Source organism: Eschscholzia californica, unplaced genomic scaffold (genome assembly GCF_041429995.1).
Source record: "Eschscholzia californica isolate CP2 unplaced genomic scaffold, dmEscCali1.0.p SCAF_1, whole genome shotgun sequence".
Lineage (NCBI taxonomy): Eukaryota > Viridiplantae > Streptophyta > Magnoliopsida > Ranunculales > Papaveraceae > Eschscholzia > Eschscholzia californica.
In genome coordinates this window covers 81,129,791-81,154,908 of record NW_028238198.1, presented here as the reverse complement: position 1 = coordinate 81,154,908, position 25,118 = coordinate 81,129,791, and the positions used below count along the sequence as shown (strand labels likewise).

The following is a 25,118-nucleotide window of genomic DNA, read 5'->3' as shown; positions in this document are numbered from 1 at the left end:
TCCTCCATTTGGATTTGGATTCGGATTTGGCTGTGCTTCATCTTCTTCATCATAGTGAAAATACCACCCCAATGCACACAAAAGAGCTAATCCTACCAGGGCTATCATGACCCAAAACACCCATGGCAGTACCAAACTTCTGGTGACTGGTGCATAAGTTTGGACCGGAATCCTCATTGGTGGTGCAGCTTCATGAGTTTGCTCCATGAGTTTGGTGATTGATGCAGGTTTTGTAGGCCAAAGAGGAAGAAACTTCAAAAAACCTTAAGAAATACAGCAAGAAATTCTAGGGAGAAGATCAAGATGTCTCAATTTATTAAGCTAACAGGACAGAGATATTGAAGAAAGTTTGAAGCTAAGATGTAGAAATTGAAGAAACTTTGATTGAAGCTGAAGAAGTAAAATGTTTTTAAGGAAAGATAACTACTTTTGGGATGTTTAATTATAGTTACTGATAGATAGTTACTGAAAGATAACTCTACCACCAACATTTTGGACAATCTTCCTAGACCTTGCTTGGTAAACTTCTCTTTTTTCAAGTTATTGTGCAATCCTCTTAAGATTATTAAAATGATTGATAAACATACTAGTGTGGGTTTAGTTGTATAAATTCTCCTAATGTGGTAGCTTACTTCATTCAATAACCAGAGAAAGAAAATGTTATAGGGGAGATATCAACTCCATTCTTAGCTAGTCTGGAAAGCAATATTTACAAGAGTGAGTCTAAAACAACTCTCATTTTAGAGAAACCACCAATCGTCTAATTTTGAATTTCTTATTGATAACATTGCTCAGCGACCAGCAGCTCGGCAACCGATGATAAACAGACAAGGCCTCACTGCGGTAAGTGGGCATGTATCTGGCACCCTCGATCAACAACAGCCAAGCCGAAAGGATGCTTTGAGCACCAGGATGTCGGAAAATGTACAATATGTTTTAGTCCAAATTCAAAAAAAATTCAAATGCGCCAAACTTATTGATGCAGGGAGATTTTCGGAAAATAATTGAAGAATCTTAGATATCTAATAATCTAGTTATTTTAGTTGTTTTACAATTTTAGGAAAGGATTATTTTCCAAATGGGCCCCAACTTCGTGACCAGCTTCCTGCCTGGCCCCCTACTTTAGCAATAATTCCCGTATGACCTCCTTTTTCCGTTATCTTTAACATTCCGTTACTCTCTCTCCTCCATCTCATTTTCTCTCTCTGCCACATCATTTGAGCACGCCACATCATCGTTTTCACCGGCAGGTCGCCGGCCGGAAACCTTCAAACTTTTTTTTTCTCTCTCTTCTCTATCTCTCAAAAAAAAATTAAAATTTTCTCCTCTCTCTCTCTCTCTCTCTCTAAACACTCCGGCGAAGGGAAACCCTTCGCCGGAGTTCGATTTGTTCAAGAATAGACGGATCTGTTCTTGAACAGATCGAACTCCGGCGAAGGGTTTCCCTTCGCCGGAGTGTTTAGAGATAGAGAGGAGAGAATTTTTTTTTTTTTTTTTTTAAATTTAGAGAGAGAGAGAAGAGAGAGAAAAAAAATTTGAAGGTCGCCGACCGAAATTTGGCCAGTCGGCGACCTGCCGGTGAAGACGATGATGTGGCGTGCTCAAATGATGTGGTAGAGAGAGAAAATGAGATGGAGGAGAGAGAGTAACGGAATGTTAAAGATAACGGAAAAAGGAGGCCATACGGGAATTATTGCTAAAGTAGGGGGCCAGGCAGGAAGCTGGTCACAAAGTTGGGGGCCATTTGGGAAATAACCCTTTAGGAAACTAGTATTTTATTTTTTAGAAGTTGCTATTTGAATTTGACTAGGATTAGGAAACCCTGGGCCTATATAAAGAGGGTCTAGTAGTTGTTTCATTCATTCGATTCAATCAATAAAATTTCAGTATTTTAGAGAGAGAGAAGAGAGAGAAAAAAAAAGTTTGAAGGTCGCCGACCGAAATTCGGCCAGTCGGCGACCTGCCGGTGAGACGATGATGTGACGTGCTCAAATGATGTGGCAGAGAGAGAAAATGAGATGGAGGAGAGAGAATTTAAAAAAAAATTAGAGAGAGAGAAGAGAGAGAAAAAAAGTTTGAAGGTCGTCGATCGAAATTTGGCCAGTCGGCGACCTGCCGGTGAAGACGATGATGTGGCGTGTTCAAATGATGTGGCAGAGAGAGAAAATGAGATGGAGGAGAGAGAGTAACGGAATGTTAAAGATAACGGAAAAAGGAGGCCATACGGGAATTATTGTTAAAGTAGGGGGCCAGGCAGGAAGCTGGTCACAAAGTTGGGGGCCATTTGAGAAATAACCCTTTAGGAAACTAGTATTTTATTTTTCAGAAGTTGCTATTTGAATTTAACTAGGATTAGGAAACCTTGGGCCTATATAAAGAGGGTCTAGTAGTTGTTTCATTCATTCGATTCAATCAATAAAATTTCATTATTTTAGTATTACTTCTTATAGTTTCAGTTCTATAGTCTTTAAACAGAGTTCTAAGACTTTTTCTGAGTTTCATAAGTTTTAGACGAAGATCTAATTCTTTGACGGATTTTTCCGCTTCGTCAGTTGGTATCAGAGCGAGGCTTCGCCTGGTTTGGTATCATCTACTCGAAGAACACTTTAGAACACATCAATGGATTCGCCAAAGATGCATCTAAAGTTGTTTTAACAAAAAAAAATCATACACATTATTTTTCCATCATCTATTTTTTATCAATCAATATGGAGAGAAATTATCATGGAAACAATTTTTCAATTCAAGTTCATCTACGTAGAGATCATAATGAGTACAAGATCAATGAAGAGATACCAATCTTCAATGGGTATTTAACTGTAGAAGAGTTCTTCGATTGGCTAGATAAGGTCGAACGGCAAGTTAATATGGCTACTACTATTCTTAATGAGCATATAGTTAAAATTATTGCTTGTAGATTTAAAGGGTATGCCGCAGATTGGTGGGATCAATTAAAACTTGTAAGGATGAGACGGGGAAAAACTCCAATCCAGAGTTGGTCGTCTATGAAAGAAAACTTGAGGGAGTGGTTCTTACCTCCTGATTATCAACAACAGTTGTTCAGGATATACTAGAATTGTAGACAAGGGTTGCGTTCAGTTGGAGAATATTACGAGGAGTTCTCACAATTGGCTCAAAGAAACATAATGGAAAACATTATAGAACCTAATAATGTTCTAATAAATCGATTTCTGAACGGATTAAAATTTAGCTTGAGATGTGGTTTGAGAGAAGAGGTGAAGTTAGTTACTTTATGGACTATTCAAGACGCATACAACTTGGCCTTAAAAGCTGAAGCTAGGGAACGGGACTATAGAAACTTCGGATTTCAGAAAGAAGAACAACCTTGCATTAATACCAAAAAGGTAAAAGAAGTTCCCTTAGAGAATGTTGAACCACCACGAACTGTAACCATAGATGACTCAAGTAATATTATTCACGAAGCAAAATCTGACATTATTGTGTTCACAGATAAATCTGCTAATATCAATTTACATAATAAGGAATTTATTTCTGGAGAAGTTGTTCAGGCAATTGAGTTAAAGGAAGTGGTTCAGAAAATTGAGTCAATTGAAGTCGTTCAATAAGTTGAATCAACGGAAGGTGAATTACTTCCCAAGTCAGATTTTGGTCCAATTGAATTTCCTTCATACGAAGAATTTTATGAATTTCAAGTTGTTTCACATGAATTGATAAGTAAGTCTTCGTCGAAGTTCATAGTTTTCAATAACTATGCTCATGTCTATACAAGTTTATTTTTGAGGTGAAAAGGGAGTTTGAGTCACCTTACAATTATAAAAAGAATTTTTTATTGTGACATAACCAAGTCTTCAACTACCTTTGGAGGATACGGTGGTTTCACTTGTTAATTTAAATTTTAAATAACAAAATATTTATTGATATAATTATCTTATTTGTGGGATGACAAAATATTTATTGAGATGATGCAACACAGAAATTTTCGTTACGAATAGAGAAATTCTCAACTTAATGTAGAAAGCAATTTGGGAGATTTTGACAATGACCCCCACTTTATATCGATATTAGGACTACACTCTAGTTTTTTTTAACTTTTGATTTACACCCACACCCACAGAAAACGTTAACTTCTAGTTAAATGTCAGTTGTGTGAATCACACATGTGAATCAGGACATAAATGCCCTTATGTATGATTTTGACCCCCACTTTTATTTCGATATTAGGATTACACCCCCATTTTTTTTAAAATTTTGATTTATACTTCACGTGGACGAAAAACTTTAATTTCTAGGTAAATGACAGTCGTGGGAATGACACATATGAATCTGGACAAAAATGCACTTATTTACATTTTAATTTCCACCTCAATACCTTCATCTTTTTTCGTCCATTAATTAACTTCATCGACCATCGACCACAGACAACTATTCCCTTCATCGACTGCCACCACCATCATCATCATATCATCATCGTCGTTATCTTCTCCGACCTACGCAAAATTGGGTTGCTAGAAACTGTACGAACCAATCAACTAGTCCATCTTACGTACTCTATTAATTATCGCATAAAAGGAGTAAAATAACCTACAAACATAATCAGGATTCCTATAAAATCTTCTTCTTCTTCTTCTTAATCAACTCTTAAGTTTGATTTCTTCTCTGAGCTGACCTCTAACTCAATTAGTTTTCATCTACCAAAGAAGACATATAACTTTGATCACTGACTAAACCCCTTAAGGGTGATGATGGTGGTTTGTGAAGATAAAGATTGTGTTGGTGGTTGTGTAGGGATATTGGGAGTCGATGAAAGGGATCGGTTGTCTGTGGTTGATGAAGTTGATTAATGGAATAAAGAAGAAGAAAAATGTATTGAGAAGGAAATTAAAATGTAAATAAGAGTACTTTTGTCTTGATTCACATCTGATTCACACAACTAAAATTGAACTATAAACTAACGTTTTTCGTCCACTTGGGGGTATAAATCAGAAGTTAAAAAAACGGGGGTGTAGTTCTAATATCGATATAAAAGTGGGGGTCAATGTCAAAATCATACACAAGGGCATTTTTGTCCTGAACTGATATTTAACTAGAAGTTAACGTTTTCCCTCCACGTGGGGGTGTAAATCAAAAGTTTTTAAAAACATGGGTATAGTCTTAATATCGATATAAAAGTGGGGGTCAATGTCAAAATCTCTCAAATTGCTTTCTACATTAAGTTGAGAATTTCTCTATTCATAACGAAAATTTCTGTATTGTATCATCTCAATAAATATTTTTTCATTCCACAAATAAGATAATTATATCAATAAATATTTTGTCATCCCACAAATAAGATAATTATATCAATAAATATTTTGTTATTTAAAATTTAAATTAACAAGTGAAACCACCGTATCTCCGAAGGTAGTTATATGCTCCAATCTGAATATCAGAAGGAACTATGTATTGACTGATAATCTTTATAACGAAAGGTGGAAGTAATGCTGTAACTAAGATAGTGAAAATGCTAAACCAAATTTGTGTAGTTCCCGCAGCGTGAAATAAGGCCCTGCAAAAAATATAACGGGGTCTACTTATCAGTTTCTTCTTACGTTCATCTTTCAGAAACTTGGAAATTCAAAAAGAATCTAACAATAATGAAGACACCATATGGACTTGTTTAAACTTGGAAATTCCCCAAACATGATGCCTCAACCAGAATGTCGGAAGGAGAAGGTGTTTTTAGCCGCAAGAATGTCGGAAATAAACCCCCAAAAAAAGTCTGAAAAATTTAAAGCAATTCCAAGTGGCTTGGGCTGGTTTTGAAGTCTAGCAATGTTATGATGCTATTCATGGAAGGTTTAAGTACATTCCTATTAAAATTCTTCTACCACACCTTTCCTTTATTTTGAGTTTTTTCTTTTAATTGCATGACACTTACGGCTGAAAGAATTAATATTATATATGATATGTGAATGAAACAAAAATAATAATATGTGATATGTGACATGTGATTAAATATTATCAATAATAATATATGATATGTGACATGTGATTAAATGTGAAGAAATCTTGAAGCTAAAGAAGTAGAAATTGAAGATATTTTGTAAGATGTTACAGAGGAGGACATTAATTGACCTAATTATAATGTGTTATGTGTTATGTGTCATGTGTTAATGTGCTATGTGGCGTGTGTTAATGTGCTATGTGTCATAATCTGTCATCATGTTCAATTCCTCTTTCAACTGAAAACTATTACATATATATATTAAACATTGTTGTATTAATAATCAGATAAACTACATTAGTTCAAGTACTATCATCTTTTTCATTTCTAACTGCATAGATAATAATCAGTATTTGATTTTTTTTTTCCATAAACTCACAACTAAAATAAACTCAAGAACACTTCTACATAATAATCTAAGATTAACCCTCTGACGGTGATGGAGAAGTGGATGATGACCCAAGCGGCATTTCATCGCGGGGTACATCGATGACCACCTGCACCTCTCCTCCATTTGGATTCGGTGGTGGTGCTACTGCTTGATCTTCCTCTTGACTTCTAAGCCACCAGATGATCCCCAACAAAAGTGCGATGCTTACAAGAGTTAGCCCAATCATCACCAACCACCTCAACCCCACATTGGTGATGGCTGGTGGTGTATCAAGTGGCTCGACATTCCTCATTGGTGCAGCATTGGGACTTGGCTCCATACTTCTAAGTTAGAGAAAGTTTGAAGAATGAAATTTGAAGAATGAAATTTGAAGCTGAAGAAGTGCTATACATTGTTATAGAGGATGAGATATTTCAAGAGGCTATGAACTTGAACTCTAGAAGTGCTATACATTGTTTTTAGGCAAAGAACCACTTTTGGGATTATTTACTTTTGGTTACGAGATAATGACTTTCGTTGAAGCGTAAGTAGTAGTTGGTAAAGTAGCTGCTCTGGTCCGAGACTTATTCACCTGTGTGCGTGACCAAGGTTCAAGCCCCTTCATCAACTTTATGTCAAGGTGATTCAAATAGTTAGATGAATGTGTTTGGACATCATAAATTACTCTACAATAACATGTTTTAGATCATGTAATTACAAACATTATATATATGATTTTAGTGGTTTTATCTTCCTAAAAGCAATTTCATCGTAATGTTACGTTCAATTTAGAAGATTGAATTAAAATATTGCTCAAAATTATCAACATTAATTTTTGTGACTGCAATGGCTTCCTTCAACTTCTTCCACTTTAAGATTTTGAGAAAGAAATAATACAAATGGATTTTGAGAAAGAAATAATGTAGCGCCCCAAATCCCAAATCTCAAGCTAATCGCCTTGAAATCGAAGATTTGAGACCTTCAAACTGGATCCACGAGCAACACCTACCATGAGTGCACAATCAATACCTGAAAAACAAAGTAGTTGGGTTAAAACCCAACTGCAGTAGATTTCCTCAAACCTAAGTCTCGGGTAGGCAAGCTCAATCCCCAATCAAGGAAGCATTGCATTCATATTCATTATTGGCATTATCTGAAATTTAACGGTGAATACTAACATAATATATCAGATATATCCAATCCCTCTCGAAACGAATAATTTATGTCATTTGATTAATTATTAGGTTTTCCGGTTCTCGTATTTTAATCTAATACTAACCCTGATAATACAACGATCTTTCCTTTTTTTGTGTTTTCAGCAGATTGAAAATATCATGCCTTTAACTAAGGTAAACCTTTATAGCCACAAACTTGACATGTACGTCGACAAACACATTATGTCGAAAGACACAATCATCAAACTCTCGTTCAGGTATCTCAGACCAATACACAACAAACATTGACTCTTATAAAGAATTACAAACAAGCTCACCAAACAATTCAAGTCAACAACACATGACAAGTCAGAAGGGATGATGCTCATAGTAGATCCTCACGTGGATCGCAATCTCAAACAAGCAAATAAAAATAATAATTAAAAAACATAGACTCACCACTAGAAGGTATCTACCTAGGAGATACATTACCTAAAGAATAGAAACCATGTGAATTATCTCAATAAATTCGTCCATCGGAGACTGTTCTGACACCTTGTACGAAAACAATCATAACTTCTCACTCGAAAATCGGGTTAATGAACCGTTTAAACTACTAAAAACTAGACGAACAGACCTTTCCGACCATATAATAATCACATTTAGATTCATTATATATCTACACCAAATTCAATTTTAATATAAACGACGTGCAGTAAACACTGTTCTGACACCTTGTACGAAAACTATCGTAACTCTTCACTCGAAACTCGTAAACAAACCGTTTGAACTACTAGAAAGTAGACGAAGTAAACTTTCCAACCATATAAAAATCATACTTAGATTCGTTATATATCTACACCAGATTCAATTTTAATATAAACCGACGTGCAATAGGCACTGTTCTGACACCTTGTACGAAAACTATCGTAACTCTTCACTCGGAACTCGGATTAATGAACCGTTTGAACTAATAGAAAGTAGACAAACAGACATTTCCAAACATATAAGAATCACACCGAGATTCTTCATATATCAATACCAGATGTAAGTTGAATTTAGACCGAAATACTGTCCTCTCTATATATTTTATGAAATTCTAGATACAACTAGTCTCTAAGCCATTTAATCGTTCTTTCACGTGATTAACAAAACTATACCTATCATGGAATAAATTGAAAGAGTCTACAAAAAAATTAGGAGATAGGAAATCTACCTCTTTTCGCCTTAGATGACTTTAAGACCACAACCATGGCTTGTTCTCTCACTAGAGAACCCTATTTCCATCACTTTTCTTCTTTATTCCTCCTCCCTTCACTAAGGAGCGGCTGCACCCTCTTTCTTTTCTATAGGGTTTCCTCAAAAGTGAAGAGAAATAGGGTTTTTAAATCCACTAGTATTTCATCTAAACAATACTGACCTAGACTTTTATTATTTCCACCCAATTTGGTATATCAAGAAAATAGGGGTGTTACAAATAATACAAAGAGATTTTGCATAATACAAATAGATTATATCAACAAAAATTGTGTAGCTATCACGATTTTAAAAATTTCGTAGATCGTAAAGTTTTCTGTCTAGCAATTTTGGGCTTGCCCTGGCTGATTTAGAATCTTTTTTTTTATGAAAGGAGGTTAATACCTCAATTTATTAAGTACTTGAATTTGAATCCATGTTGGAACAATCTGTCTCCAACTGACTTACAATAGAATTTGGAATCTCATAGATTTCCGTACTTTGATTTGAAACATTCGTATATGCAGATTTTGCTAAGATATGAGCTACCTTATTTGTCTCACGATAGCAAAAATTAAACGAAGTATTTTGTAACCTTGCAAGACCCTCGAAAATTTCCATAACATTTGGTTTAATCTTCCATGGGATAACCTCCCTATCCTTCGAGCAAGCCTTTATGATTGTCAATGCATCTCCTTCTAGTATATACTCATATTCTGGCATAGATAGAGCAAGTTGTACTGCCAACTGAGCTCCAATAGCTTCGGTCTCCATTGCCGATGAAGATTTGAATTTCCTCATCAAAGCCATAACAAAATTACCCTCCTCATTTCTACACACAGCAGCTGCACCTCCCTTATCATTCGAAAACGCTCCGTCGAAGTTGATTTTTAGACAACCCGGTGACGGTGGTTTCCAGTACTGTATTTCTTTCTCCACTTGTATATTCACCTGCTCTTCACTATTTATTCTCCCAACCGAGTAGTTTGCTTGCATAATAGAAGCCTCTTTTATTATTTTGTACACATCTGGTTGTACTCCATTAAAGACACAAGCATTTCTTGCTTTCCATAAGCACCAAATAACATATAACCGATACTCAATAACTACTTCCTCTTCTTCATTGTTTCCCATCCAACGACAGATTAATTGTTTAAAATTTTCTTCCCCTTCAACTCGTAAATTTAAGGGATAGCTCATCCACATTTCCCTTGCCTTCTTACATAATCGGAATAGGTGATCATCATCTTCTTCCTCCTCACAAATAGCACATATGGTAGAAACTTCATTATTGTATTTTAGTATTCGTACCTTTGTTGGTAATGTATTTTTGAAGTAATCTCCATAAATCAGTTATAGAAGCTGATTTAGAATCTTGGTTCCTTTTATATATCTAGCAATATAATAAGGTAGGAGGGTATCTTTTATCTATTAATATATGATGTGTGACATGTGATTAAATGTGAAGAAATCTTGAAGCTAAAGAAGTAGAAATTGAAGATATTTTGTAAGATGTTACAGAGGAGGATATTAATTGACCTAATTATAATGTGTCATGTGTTAATGTGCTATGTGTCGTGTGTTAATGTGCTATGTGTCATAATCTGTCACAAAGAAAGAATTAGATCAAGTATTGATATGCAAAGTTCATAGAAGAGCAAAATATAAAGGTTTTATGTAACTTTAACGAAGAATCGCACCACAACGATTCACTTGTTTCCAATCGAATAGAAAGGAAAGAAAAAAAGAAACTATTTATTATGAATATTGGTGAAATTTGGGTTCTTAGCTATTACTTGATTGTCACAAAGTTCCTTACTTGATGAAGTTGATGGACTAATGGAGTTCTTCCCTGTTAAGTGTTGAACCAAAGTCATAAAATGTTGTGCATCTGCATGAATGATTTTAGGTATTTCCTCGTAAACTACAAGAGGCAACTTTTTTATCTATTTTCAATCTTTCAGATACTTCTTTTCCATCTTTTCGAGTCGTCTTTGATCCTCTATGATTTTAATCTTGATCTTGTTTTTGCCCATTCATTTCTGGAATTTAAACATAAAAGCTTGACCTATCATACATATATTCAAAGAAGATATGTATTGATTAATTTGATCAAGAATATTTATATAGAATTTTAAATAGGTAAAATGCAAGAAAATAACAATAATGGATTATATTACTTTTAGGGTTGCACCCTCGATCAACAACAGCCAAGCCGAAGGGATGCTTTGAGCACCAGAATGTGGGAAAATGTATAATTCTGTTTTAGTCCAAATTCAAAAAAAATTCAAATGCGCCAAACTTATTGATGCACGGAGATTTTTAGAAAATAATTGAAGAATCTTATATATCTAGTTATCTTAGTTGTTTTACAATTTTAGGAAACTAGTATTTTATTTTTTAGAAGTTGCTATTTGAATTTGACTGGGATTAGGAAACCCTAGGCCTATATAAAGAGGGTCTAGTAGTTGTTCCATTCATTCAATTCAATCAATAAAATGTCAGTATTTTAGTATTGTTTCTTATAGTTTCGGTTCTATAGTCTTTAGACGGAGTTTTTAGACTTTTTCTGAGTTTCATAAGTTTTAGACGAAGATCAAATTCTTTAACGGATTTTTCCGCTGCGTCAGTTGGTATCAGAGCGAGGATTCGCCTGGTTCGGTATCATCTACGCGAAGAACACTTTAGAACACATCAATGGATTTGCCAAAGATGCATCTAAAGTTGGTTTAACAAAAAAAAAATCATACACTTTATTTTTCCATCATCTATTTTTTATCAATTAATATGGAGAGAAATTATCATGGAAACAATTTTCCAATTCAAGTTCACCTACGTAGAGATCATAATGAGTACAAGATCAATGAAGAGATACCAATCTTCGATGGGTATTTATCTGTAGAAGAGTTATTCGATTGCCTACATAAGGTCGAACGGCAAGTTAATATGGCTATTACTATTCTTAATGAGTATATAGTTAAAATTATTGCTTGTAGATTTAAAGGGCATGCCGCAGATTGGTGGGATCAATTAAAACTTGTAAGGATGAGACAGGGAAAAACTCCAATCCAGAGTTGGCGGTCTATGAAAGAAAACTTGAGGGAGTCGTTCTTACCTCCTGATTATCAACAACAGTTGTTCAGGATATACCAGAACTGTAGACAAGTGTTGCGTTCAGTTGGTGTATATTACGAGGAGTTCTTACAGTTGGCTCAAAGAAACATAATGGAAAACATTATAGAACCTAATAATGTTAATAGATCGATTTCTGAACGGATTAAAATTTAGCTTGAGATGTGGTTTGAGAGAAAAGGTGAAGTTAGTTAATTTATGGACTATTCAAGACGCATACAACATGGCCTTAAAAGCTGAAGCTAGGAAACGGGACTATAGAAACTTCGGATTTCAGAAAGAAGAACAACCTTGCGTTAATACCAAAAAGGTAAAAGAAGATCCCTTAGAGAATGTTGAACCACCACGAACTGTAACCATAGATGACTCAAGTAATATTATTCACGAAGCAAAATCTGACATTATTGTGTTCGCGGATAAATCTGCTAATATCAATTTACATAATAAGGAATTTGTTTCTGGAGAAGTTGTTCAGGCTATTGAGTTAAAGGAAGTGGTTCAGAAAATTGAGTCAAATGAAGTCGTTCAAGAAGTTGAATCAACGGAAGGTGAAATATTTCCCAAGTCAGATTTTGGTCCAATTGAATTTCCTTCATACGAAGAATTTTATGAATTTCAAGTTGTTTCACATGAATTGATAAGTAACTCTTCGTCGAAGTTCATAGTTTTCAATAACTATGCTCATGATCTATACAAGTTTATTTTTGAGGTGAAAAGGGAGTTTGAGTCACATTACAATTATAAAAAGAATTTTTATTGTGTTTGCTAAACTCTCATTACATTTCATATGCTTCTTTCCTATGTGGTCTTCAAAAGTTGTCCCTCCATCAATTAGATATCAATAATGTCTTTTTACAAGGTGACCTTGATGAAGAGATTTTTGTACACCACCCACCAGATTTTCTAATAAGGGGTCACGAGTATGTCGCCTCAACAAATCTCTTTATAGCCTCATACAAGCCTCATGTCAACGGTTCTCTGAATTATCTTCCGCTCTCATAGTTTTGGGATTGTTCAATCCCTTTCCGACTACTCTTTCTTTCTCTATAAGACCGACACTACATCGATTTTCGTTTTTCGTTTTTTATGTCGATGGCATAATTATCACCGGCAATAATGATCATGTAATCTCCACCCTTAAGTCCTTTCTTGATAGAACATTTTCCATTAAAGATTTTGGTCACTTCAATATTTCTTGTGAGGGGTCTCGTCTACTAAGGGCATATCTCGATTTTGTCTCCAACTTGAGGGGAAGTATTAAGAGTAAATGGATTGGTTCCTCGATCTACTCTAATCAAGCGCCCGACCCAAATCGACCTGGTGGGATGGGATCACTAGCCAAGGGAATGATCTGTAGTGATCATGTGAAGAGGTACGTACCTCTTGATAATCGACTTGGATGAAGCCGAGGAAGATGAAGAGAGATTGATCCCTCGGTGGAACCGAGAGGGACAGCAGGACCTCTCGGGTGAAACCGAGAGGATGATGATGAAGATAATCGGGTGAGACCGAGAGAGAAGGTTAGAGAACTCGGTTGAATCCCGAGAGTTGATCCTAGTCTTCTCGGTTGGAACCAAAGATGATGATAGCAAAGTGTTAATCGTGAGTGAGAGAGAGAGATAGGTAAATACCTTTTCTTTATTCACAATAACATGATTTTACATTATGGATCTAATTTTTTATATAGGTTTACAAGAAGTGTTTAAGAAATATAAAACTATATCTAAGTATGTGTTTATCTAAACTACATCAATCTTGGTAGTAATAGGAATCCTAATCCTACTAGGATTACTATAATTAAGTGGACCTAATCCACTCGGTTTAGCCGAATGGAGTGGACTCTAACACTCCCCCTCAAGTTAGAGCGGGAATGGAAGTAACGCCTAACTTGCCAATAATGTTCTTGAACGGTTCTGCTCCAAGTGGTTTGGTGAAGATATCCGCTAACTGGTTGTCTGAAGTGATGAAGCGAGTGGCAATGACATTGTCTTTAATCTTCTCACGAACGATGTGGCAATCTATTTCAATATGTTTCGTACGTTCGTGGAATACGGGGTTATCAGCGATATGGAGTGCAGCTCGATTGTCACAGTAAACTGTCATCGGGTCTGTGTGATCAATTCCAAAATCAAGTAATAAATACTTGAGCCATTGTAGTTCACAAGTGAGAATGGCCAAAGCTCGATATTCTGCTTCTGCAGATGATTTAGCAACCGTTGGTTGTTTCTTTGATTTCCAAGAGAGTGGACTATCACCCATCATTGTAAAATATCCAGTAGTTGATCTACGGGTTGAAGGGCAACCTGCCCAATCTGAGTCACAGTATCCTGTGATATGAAGAGAGCTTTTTGCTGATAAGAAGATTCCTTTATCAAGGGTGCCTTTCAAGTATCGTAGAACGCGATGAGCAGCGTCTAAGTGTACTTGACTAGGTGTCTGCATGAATTGACTAAGATTATTTACTGGGAAGGTGATGTCTGGTCGTGTGACCGTTAGATATAGTAATCGGCCAATGAGTCGGCGGTAGACCGACGGATCCTTTAAAGGAATACCGTCGGTAGGACTAAGACGGAGCTTTTGATCCATAGGAAATTCAGAGGGACGTGCTGCAGTTAAGCCAGAATCTTTTAGAATGTCAAGAGCATATTTCCGTTGACATAGGAAAATGCCCTGCGATGAGCGAGATACTTCAATACCGAGGAAGTACTGTAGACGGCCTAAATCTTTTAGTGAAAAAGATTTGTTAAGAAATAATTTTAGCTTGGAAATAGCATTATCATTATTTCCAGTGATGATTATGTCGTCTACGTAGACGAGAACAAAGATTTGAGTGGAGTGCGAACGGAAAGTGAAGAGAGAATAGTCGCTTTTAGACTGAGAAAAACCTCGTTCAATAAGAACGGATGAGAATTTTGAAAACCATTGACGGGAGGCCTGTTTAAGACCGTATAAGGACTTATGAAGACGACATACTTTAGACTCCCCCTGAGATGAAAAACCGGGAGGAAGTTTCATGTAGACTTCTTCATGGAGATCGCCCTGGAGAAAGGCGTTATTTACATCCAACTGGTGGAGAGACCAGCTTTTAACGGCGGCAACAGATAAGAGAACACGGACAGTAACGAGTTTTGCGACTGGGGCAAAAGTGTCGTTATAGTTGAGTCCCTCGATTTGGGTGTAACCTTTAGCTACTAGACGAGCTTTATAGCGTTCGATGGAACCATCGGAATTGAATTTAATTTTGTATACCCATTTGCAACCAATAGGTCGCTTGCCGGGTGGAAGATCAGTGATGGACCATGTCTTGTTTTCTTCCAAAGCGGAGATTTCTTTGGCCATGGCTTCCTTCCAATGAGACGATTTCATTGCTTGAGTGAAGGAGGTAGGCTCGGTAGTAGACAATACAGAGGAGAGGAATTGTTGATGAGATGTTGAGAATGAATTGATGGAGAAGTAGTTTTCAAGTGGGTACTTGACGGAACTTGTGTTGGAACACACATAATCATTCAAGTGGGACGGTGGTCGGCGAGATCGTGTTGGACGGCCGGAAATCTCAACCATCTGGTCGGAATTAGCCTCGGGCGGTGTTGGGTCCGTCGAGGGGGCGTCGGGTATAGGACTGTCCATGGCTGCTGGAGACGCTTCTGATTGGGGAGTGTCACTAGCAGCCGCTGAAGGCACCTCGGGTGATGGTGCCTGTTGTAATGGACCGGGAATGGAACCCGGTCCAGCAGGGGTGTCTGAAGGCACCCCTGAATCGGTAATCTGCCGAACAGCAGCTCCATCGGTAATCTGCTGGACGTTAGGAACAGCAGCTCCATCGGTGATGGTGCTGCTGTTTGTTGCCGAGTCAGTGGAGGTCTTGCCGGTCGATGGAAAATTGAAGGTGTCATCATCTTCGATGGAAAGGAATGGTTCCGGATCGGAGTGGTTCGGTGTAGTCGAAGAGTATGAGGGACACATTGGAAATTTGTTTTCAACGAACGTGACGTCTCTAGAGACAAAAATTCGTCGTGTGGAGATATCGTAAACACGATAACCTTTTTGTCCATTGGGATATCCAAGGAATATACCGGCGGAAGAGCGGGCGTCCAACTTGGTTTTAACCAAAGGAATTCGAGCATAGCAAAGACATCCAAAAACACGTAGATGTGAAAGATTGGGAGCAACACCCATGAGGATTTCATGGGGTGATTTTCCATCGAGAATGGGTGTCGGTAATTTATTGATTAAATAAACCGCGGTGAGAACACACTCTCCCCAAAAAGAGAGAGGAAGGTGAGCTTGGAGTCGTAATGAACGTGCGACTTCAAGGATGTGGCGATGTTTACGTTCAACTACCCCGTTTTGTTGGGGTGTATAAGTACAACTACGTTGGTGGGTAACCCCTTTTTCGACAAACCAACTTTGTAGAGAGGAATTGATAAATTCGGTTCCATTGTCCGATCGAAAAGTCTTTATTTTACAATTAAATTGTGTGGAGACATAGGTAAAAAAATTCATAATTGTCCTATTTGAATCGGACTTAGAATCCAAAAGAAATATCCAAGTACAACGTGAATAATCGTCGACAAGGGTGAGAAAATATCGACACCCGGAGGTGGATGGGACCGGAAAAGGTCCCCACAAATCCGCATGTACCAACTCAAATATGTGAGAGGAAGAAGTGGTACTAGTTGGAAAAGGTAAACGACATTGCTTAGAAAGTGGACAAACATCGCACGGTACTTTATTAGATAAATATTTAAAATTCAAACAAGGAAGTTTGGAATGGAAATATTGAAAACGACTAAAAGATGGATGGCCTAAACGCCAATGCCATAAAACAAAAGACTCATTACTAGAACTATCTTTAGTAAGACTAGAAATCGAAAAAATTGGACGCTCCGTGCGAAGGAAATAAAGATCATCATGAAGACTACCATGCCCAATCGTCGTCTTCATTGTTCGGTCCTGAAAAAGACACAAATTCCGGTCAAATAAGACGGTACAACGAAGAGATTTAGAGATTTGAGAAATAGAGATAAGATTAAATTGAAAAGATGGAATGTGAAAAACATCTTCAAGATAAAATCTATTGGAAAAATAGACAATACCAATATGTTCAACCTTTACCCGTGAACCGTCCGGTAAACGGACGTATAAATCCGGTGGTGCAAGGGAATAAGAAGAGAATCGAGATATATTTGAACAAATATGCTTGGCGGCTCCCGAGTCAATGACCCAAGGAGGATGAAAAGAAGAGTAGTACTTACCGGTAAGGTTGATTAGAGGGTCCTTGTTGGTGTTGCCTTGAGAATTGGTTGTGGACGGTTGCCTATTGCGGTCAAGGAGTGCCAATATGCCTTGGTATTGCTCATTAGTGAAGGAGGTTGCTGGAGGCACCCCCTGACCGGTTTTGTCAGAAACCGAGAGATTGATGGACTCTTGTCGTGTGCGGGTTCGTCCTCTTTGACCATAGTTGGGTGGATACCCATGTATCTTGTAACAAGAGGAAACATCGTGTCCATGGATTTTGCAATTTTCACAAAAAGGACGAGGATGTTTTGGACGTTGTCTCTCGGTTCCATTAAAACGAGTTTGATTAAACTCATTGTTTCCAACGGCAAGTGCCGAGTTGTTGGAGTCAATACTCATAGGAGTGACTAAGTTTTGTTGAACCTCTTCTTGTTTAATAAGTGAATGGATTCGAAGAATCGAAGGGAAGGGTTCAATCAATAAAATTTGACTCCTAATAGATGAAAATCTATCGTTAAGTCCTTGAAGAAATTCCATAGCCCTATCTTGATTTGTTCTTTCAAGTAAGGAACGACCATGTCCACATGTACAAGGCTCGGTGATAATCAAGGAATTGAGTTCGTCTTGAAGAGCCTTGAGGTTGGTGAAATATGTAGAAACATCGGAGTTGTCTTGTCTAAGACAAGAAATCGCTCTCTTTAATTGGAAAATTTTAGGAGCATTACGTTGATGGAAACGATCATAGAGATTGTGCCATATATCGGAGGCCGTTTCATCATATAAGATGGATGATCGAAGAGGTGGATCAACGGAATTGATGACCAACTAGAAACGAGATCATTACATCGTCCCCATTGTTCTAGTTCATTAGGATCGGTTGGTTTTTCGATGCTTCCATCAACAAAACCTAACTTAGCTTTAGCTCTTAAGGCTTTAGTCATTCCTCGTGACCATGAGGGATAGTTATCACCGGTTAAAAGTGGTGTGATAAGAATAGTAGTGGGAGAATCCGAATGGTGGACATCAAACGGCCCACTATTGATGTTGTGATGAACTTGAGAGGTTTCCGAAGTTTCGGGAGTAGTCATCTCTTAAAAAAATTTGAATTCTAGCTCTTATACCATGTGAAGAGGTACGTACCTCTTGATAATCGACTCGGATGAAGCCAAGGAAGATGAAGAGAGATTGATCCCTCGGTGGAACCGAGAGGGACAGCAGGACCTCTCGGGTGAAACCAAGAGGATGATGATGAAGATAATCGGGTGAGACCGAGAGAGAAGGTTAGAGAACTCGGTTGAATCCCGAGAGTTGATCCTAGTCTTCTCGGTTGGAACCAAAGATGATGATAGCAAAGTGTTAATCGTGAGAGAGAGAGAGAGAGAGATAGGTAAATACCTTTTCTTTATTCACAATAACATGATTTTACATTATGGATCTAATCCTTTATATAGGTTTACAAGAAGTGTTTAAGAAATATAAAACTATATCTAAGTATGTGTTTATCTAAACTACATCAATCTTGGTAGTAATAGGAATCCTAATCCTACTAGGATTACTATAATTAAGTGGACCTAATCCACTCGGTTTAGCCGAGTGGAGTGGACTCTAACAGATCATGATAGAGTTTTTTTTTAAATCCTTTATTTTATCTCTTTTGCTTCGCATCCTATCTATACTTGTAAATCTCCACATATATGAAATACACAAGTTAATTTATTTCTCCTTTCAATCACTTTGCCTATTTCTTCCTCCTCTTTATATTTTTCCCCTTATCAAATTTCACATGTCATAGTTTCATCAATTCATTAATACAATTGTTATGTGGAAGTCCAAATTCAACAATAATAGACACAGAGATAAGCTATGCTGATCAGTAATAGCAATTAAAGATGGATATTTTTTGTTAGGTCATTTCCCTCTTCTTCTTTTTTTGAAACATGACTAGGTCATTTCTAAAGGACATAATGTAGCAAACAAATTATTTGAACAAGTTAATGCATGGATCCTAAGAATTTTCGTGTAATGTTGATAAATGCTATATCCTTTTGATTATGTCTATAAATTACATTCAATACCTATACGAATAAAAACTATTAAGCTCGGCGAGATCAACAAAAAGGGCTACATGAATTCATGAGTAGTGCTTTGTTAAACGTCTTATTTCTTAAGCAAGAAGCCATTAGATACAAAGTGTGTCTATACTAAATACCCAAATGATAGTAATCAATTCAGCAGTTTGAATTACAGCCTATACGTACAAAAACAGTTGTGGAGTAATATTACCTTTCCAAAAGTTAAAGGGTGAAAACCCTAGAACTTGTATTTCTTTCACTTATCTAACATTAGGAATACTAAGAATTCTAGGATTTGTTTCATTGAATTGTGTATTTAACGAATCAAACGATCGTAGTGATTGACAAAGTGTAGCCACTGGCTTTATCCATGGATATAGGTGGTATTATCCGACTAAACTACACTATATTATCGTGTCACTAATTCAATTTATATCTCCGGTTATCTCATAATCGTGAAATTGTAATGCAAATCAAACAAAAGAAAACAATTGTGAAATAAGAGTATAGTTTATAGGAAGAAGCATTAATCCTTGGTATTATATGAGAATGAATTTGACAACAAAAAAAGAAAAAGAGATATTTCAGGTTAACTCAAGTGAAGTCTAAGTGGTGATGAATTTTGAAACATACTAAGTATAGAAATCCAGCCCCCATTTATAAACAACAATCTATTAAAAGCCACTACATAGTACTAATATATATATATATATGAGGGTTGCAAATTAATTGAATAATAATGATGGCACAGAATTTGCTAGTTGATCAAAACCAAATCTTCAAACCAGTTGGTTTATAACATAGAAGAAAAGAAAAATGAAAATCAAAACCAACAACAAGAAGAAGAAGAAGAAGATAGAAAATAGAGAAAAGAAAATAACTAATTAATTGTACATGAAGATGAAGGATAATCCATTATTTTTTTTCTAACCTTACTCGTCATGATGATCAGGCCAAATTGTGTTTATCTTGATCTTGCTCAATGTCAATCATCCGATCTTCAATCAAACTAAGCCAAGAAATCCAGATCTATAACCCACCATTAGATCTAGGTCAGAAAGGTGGTCGGTTAGCGGAAGACTGGTTTCCGGCCCAACCATCAACTGGTAACTGATTACCCATGTTAAGTGGTAAATTAAATAAAGGAAGAGCTGAAGATTGATCTGGAAATGGATTATTAACACCACCACCACCTCCTCCTCCACCACCACCACCACCAGATGACTGAGAAACTTGTGGTTGCAACTGTAGTGGATCGTCTTCATCTAAAGGCAATCGTTCATAAGCTACGTTCGTAAACGAAGCTGCGATAACGATAACAGGACCGGCGGCAATCAAAGCACCAACCACACTTCCTCCAACAACTTGACCTTGACCGCCAGCTAAAAATATAGTCAAACTGGTGGCACCTGGTGGCGCCGGTGGTGGTAAGAAAGAACCAGATAGTGATAAAATCTCAAACCTACCATGTAAAGTAACAATAGCACCGGCTGTTGCCGGTTGTCTTAAGCTAACGTTCGTTACCGTTCCGCTACCACTTAAAATACAGATCCCACGTTGACGTCGACGAGCATAAGTCGAAACACAATCAAACACATCACAACCATTTCCAACTTCTAATATATGAGCTCTCAAAGTATTTGCACTTTCTCTTGTTATAATTACCGGTGGTTTAGGTTTGTTTTTTGAACCAGCCGGTCGACCTCTAGGTCTACGAGCAACCATATCACCACCACCACCATTACTACCACCGGAATTAGCTGCAATAAGTTCAAGACCTTGGTGGAGATGGTGGTGGTCACCTCCACCACCAACTCCACCTAGAAACTGATTTAAAGAGTTGTTTGTGTTGTTGTTATCGTCTTGATCGGAATCTTGTTGTTGTTGTTGTCTTTGAAGATGTAAATCGGGACGATGAAGTTGATGAACATAACGAGAAGCAGTACCTAAATCTAAACCAGCCATACCCACATAAAAAAAAACTAAACAAAAAAGAAAGAAAGATTAATTAAGGAAGAAGTAAATTAAATTAAAAGAAGTGAATTTTTAATTTTTATGTATATGAATAAAGAAGAGAAAAGAAAAAGATTGGATTAGAGAAATAGAAAGAAAGAAATAGTTTGAGAAAGAGAGAGAGAAAGTTAGAGGAGCTTGAACTCTATAGATTGAATGGAATAGAAAACTATGAAAGGGTTTGATAGAGTAGAGAGGAAGGGATGAAGAGAGGATGATAAAAAAGAAGCAAACATAACCATTCTCTCACACCAATTTTATAGATTTAAAAATTGTCCATGTAAGAGAGAGAAAATGAAGAGAGAGAGAGAGAGAGAGAGAGAGAGAGAGAGAGAGAGAGAGAGAGAGAGAGAGAGAGTGGTATATGTTCTTGGTTGCTTGCTTGTGGGTTTGAGTTTAGTTTTTGCAGTATGGGTACTAAACTAGGTTGTCTTTTAGATTGTTGTCCCTCATTATTATTGTATTTAAGAAGGTCTCTTTTGAGGTTAGAAAATTTAGGGTTGAGTCCTTAATTTCGACAATGTTTGACCTTATGCCTCATTTAAAACATAGTATTCACCAATATGTAGTAGTAGCTTGACTTTCATAAATGTTATGAATAATTTTGGCTTCACTTTGGAACATGGTTTACATTATGGTCTGGTGGTTACTAGGCAAAACCTAACACCCCACCTATCTTAAATGAGACCATGTAAAAAACAGTTATTTCACGATATTCACATGTACAATTCCAATTTTGCTCACTTCATTGTTATAGTGTCATTCTAAGAAAAGATTGTGGATCCTCAAAAATCCATTTTTTGGCCACGTCTAGCTTATACTTCGGCATGTTGGTCGCTATTTTTACTAGAGTGGGAAGGATATAATAAATACAAATTATTTAAATACGAAAAATAGATGGAAATTGAACGAGGAAGTAAGTTCTCGTAATCTTTATTCTTTGTTTTGTTAATAAAACTTTATGAACGGAGCTCCAAGTTCCTTTCAAGTTCAATTGGGCTCAGCCGAATGTCATACAAATGGAGAAAATTAAGGAGAAGCTCGTTCAAGTTAGAAATGTAACCTCTCATATACTAATTTCTCACGCTGAAAAATATCTTGCGTAAAACACTATCGTTGCATTAAGAATTAAATAGTCTTCAGTATTGTCTATGGCATTACCTTTCTCTAAAAATTTTGCTTCCCTAACATGGCTCTTGGAACGATATTGATGTTTATTTTTTTGTTGTGCGGTAAAATCATAGATATTTTGTAAAATTTTGATGAAAATGTGATTTGTTGTCAGGACCTTCGTTTTTGTTGTTTGTTTTCTTGCAAAAAAATTCATTTGATTTCTTCTTTTCCTATTTCTTGTGTTATAGTGAGGTTGTTCTGTAAAGATAAATCATTACACTCACATTGTTTAGCTTTTTAAACCGTTGATTTCAGGAGCGGAGTTAGTATTAAGAAGAGGCATAATTAAAATAATTTAGTAAGTGAGGGACCTAAATAAGAATAAAGTTTCTAATCAACATTCATAAACCGTGGTTAGAAGGGAAGTTGACCAACTTAACCATGTATTAGAGTTAAGCTTAATTAACAATTAAAGGAGATTCAAAACGAGGTGGAGGGATGGGCAAGTGGGGGTGGTGCTGCGGCGGATGGGCCCCACCTTTTCTTGTCGTCTCTTCTCCTCCCCCCACTCTCATCTCCTTCTTCTTTGGGTCTCCTCTTTGTCAGCAGCCGCTAGCTGCCTTGACTTGACCAACTCTCCTTTATTCCAATACTAACCCTCTACTTGCCCCCTTGGTTTCTCCAAAGGACCAAATCTATCCACCCACTAAATTCTTTTTCCTTTACACTTCCTTTACACCCAGGTGTGGAAGAGGAACATCCCAAATACTAGATAACCTAGAACGAAAACCCACTAAGTTGACAAATACAACTGGATCATAACGTAGAAAAGAACAAAAACTTGGATAAAATCTGGGTAATTCAATTTGTGGCCCAGTTGTACTTACTCACTTTACAGGTTAAAAATGCAGACTTCTCCAGCATTTCTGTTTTGATTACTGAGTTGAAACTCGAATGGACTCTACAATACTTGAAATTAAAAGTGTTGGATTCAATTGTATATGTGATAATAAAGTAGTTTTATAAATTTTATTTGATGTTCAGCACACCGATCGACCCGTCTAAATGAATGTAAGAGAAACTGGGGTGAGAAAGGGCTCTTCTAGTAATCAAAATTAAGGTGAAAAGGAGGCATCCTTAAGTATTACTTTTTTTTTTTTTTTTTTGTTGAGAGACCTTAAGTATTACTTGATCTAGAATAAGCTAATTCTATGTTTATTTTAGGGGATATAATTATTTTCTCCCACAAAAAATTGCATATTTAAACTCACATTTTGGAGGAGACAGATTATTGTAGTTCCCATGAATGATGAATAAACATCTCTTTTTTTTTTTTTTTTTGTTGAAAGATGAATAAACATCTCACTAATCCAAAACCTGACATGAAGGCACCAAAATAGATTATCTCAATTTCAGGACCACTATATTAAATTAAAACCTAAATGGAAACCAATTTGAATATTGCAACCCTAGTTGAATGTGATATGCAAACACACATATATGGATACATATATTATAAATTATTTATATATATATATATATATATGTACTATTTTGGTATAGTTACTTTTAGTGTAATTAGTTTTTGATGAAGTATAACTGAAAATGGTTAAAAGATAGGTAGTGTGAAAAATAGTTTGAATTTTTTCTGTCATGTAAAATATTTTATTCAAGAATAAGTGCATCAAGAACTGTTACATTAAAAAAAAGGCTTCTAATTCAATAATTGACAAAATCAGACTACATTTTCAAAGAATTTAAGAACTTGTGAAGGGATATAAAATTTTTAAGTTGTTAGTTTTTAAAGAAGAATTAGAATCCAAACTACTAAATTTACATGACATATTCACTAGTTGCAATAATTCTTAAATATAATAATTTATATTCACTATTAAATTGATAACTATAAAGCTCAAATTTTAGACCTATTAATATTTCAATCAAATCAAATAGAAATCTAAAGTGACAAAACCTATTACCACTTTATATATATATATATATATATATATATATATATATATATATATATATATATATATATATATATATATGCATGGACTACTTAGTTTATAACAAATAATTTTTATCCCTTTCTACCTTTAGACCATAATTAGAATTTGCACTTTTAGTAGTATAAATTTTATTATAGCTAGGTTTTGATTTCAATATTAGAGAGATTAACTCAATTTAGTATATCCGAACCAATAAATGTTTTAAATTCCCAGGTGTTACTTGTGAATCTTCCAACGGACTGATTTTATATCGTATTGCCAATAAAACTATCTAGGTAGCTCGCCTATTGACCTCTTATTTGAGTGTGTGAAAGACAAGAGAGAGAGACCCGTATTAAGCAATTTGGTCGTTTGTCGCATTTTCTCCGCTGTATCTGTAATGATACAGTTAAGTAGGAGGTCCAGTAGACAGAAAAATTATCCTCATTCTAAAATTTAAGCTAATTTTCTTTACAAAGTGAAGATTTGGTTAAGAAAATGTGCTTCTCTACAAACCAAGTCATCATTTTACCTTGACAATTTTGGAGGGGGGTCGATTAAGAGGGTCCACCTAAAGATTTAAAATAATATTACCCAATAAATAAGAAGGAAAGATGGAAAACATGCTATTAAGTCTTGTTTTGTTGAAAACCTTGAAAAAGTTAAACTAAATCAAACAAGTTTAGATCAAGTTGAAGTGTTGTTAATAGACAATTAAATCCCACTAACTATTGTTCTTGGTGGTTACCAAAATAGCTTTGTCCTGACCACTCTTACCTAACCTTAATTTTCCTTTTTTATCCAATCAAACATAAAATTGGGGAAATGATTACC

At 36.1% G+C, this 25,118-nt stretch overlaps 2 protein-coding genes across 2 annotated transcripts; both read right to left on the bottom strand.

The window, feature by feature from the left end:
• Positions 1-9,139: 9,139 nt before the first annotated feature.
• LOC147569812 (uncharacterized) lies at positions 9,140-9,931 on the bottom strand. Its single transcript, XM_086663445.1, has one exon. It carries the CDS (start codon positions 9,929-9,931, stop codon positions 9,140-9,142), a length of 792 nt encoding a protein of 263 aa, XP_086519571.1.
• A 9,979-nt stretch (positions 9,932-19,910) lies between these two features.
• LOC147569811 (AT-hook motif nuclear-localized protein 21-like) lies at positions 19,911-21,566 on the bottom strand. Its single transcript, XM_086656334.1, has one exon. It carries the CDS (start codon positions 21,130-21,132, stop codon positions 20,221-20,223), a length of 912 nt encoding a protein of 303 aa, XP_086512460.1. The 5' UTR covers positions 21,133-21,566; the 3' UTR covers positions 19,911-20,220.
• Positions 21,567-25,118: the final 3,552 nt, after the last annotated feature.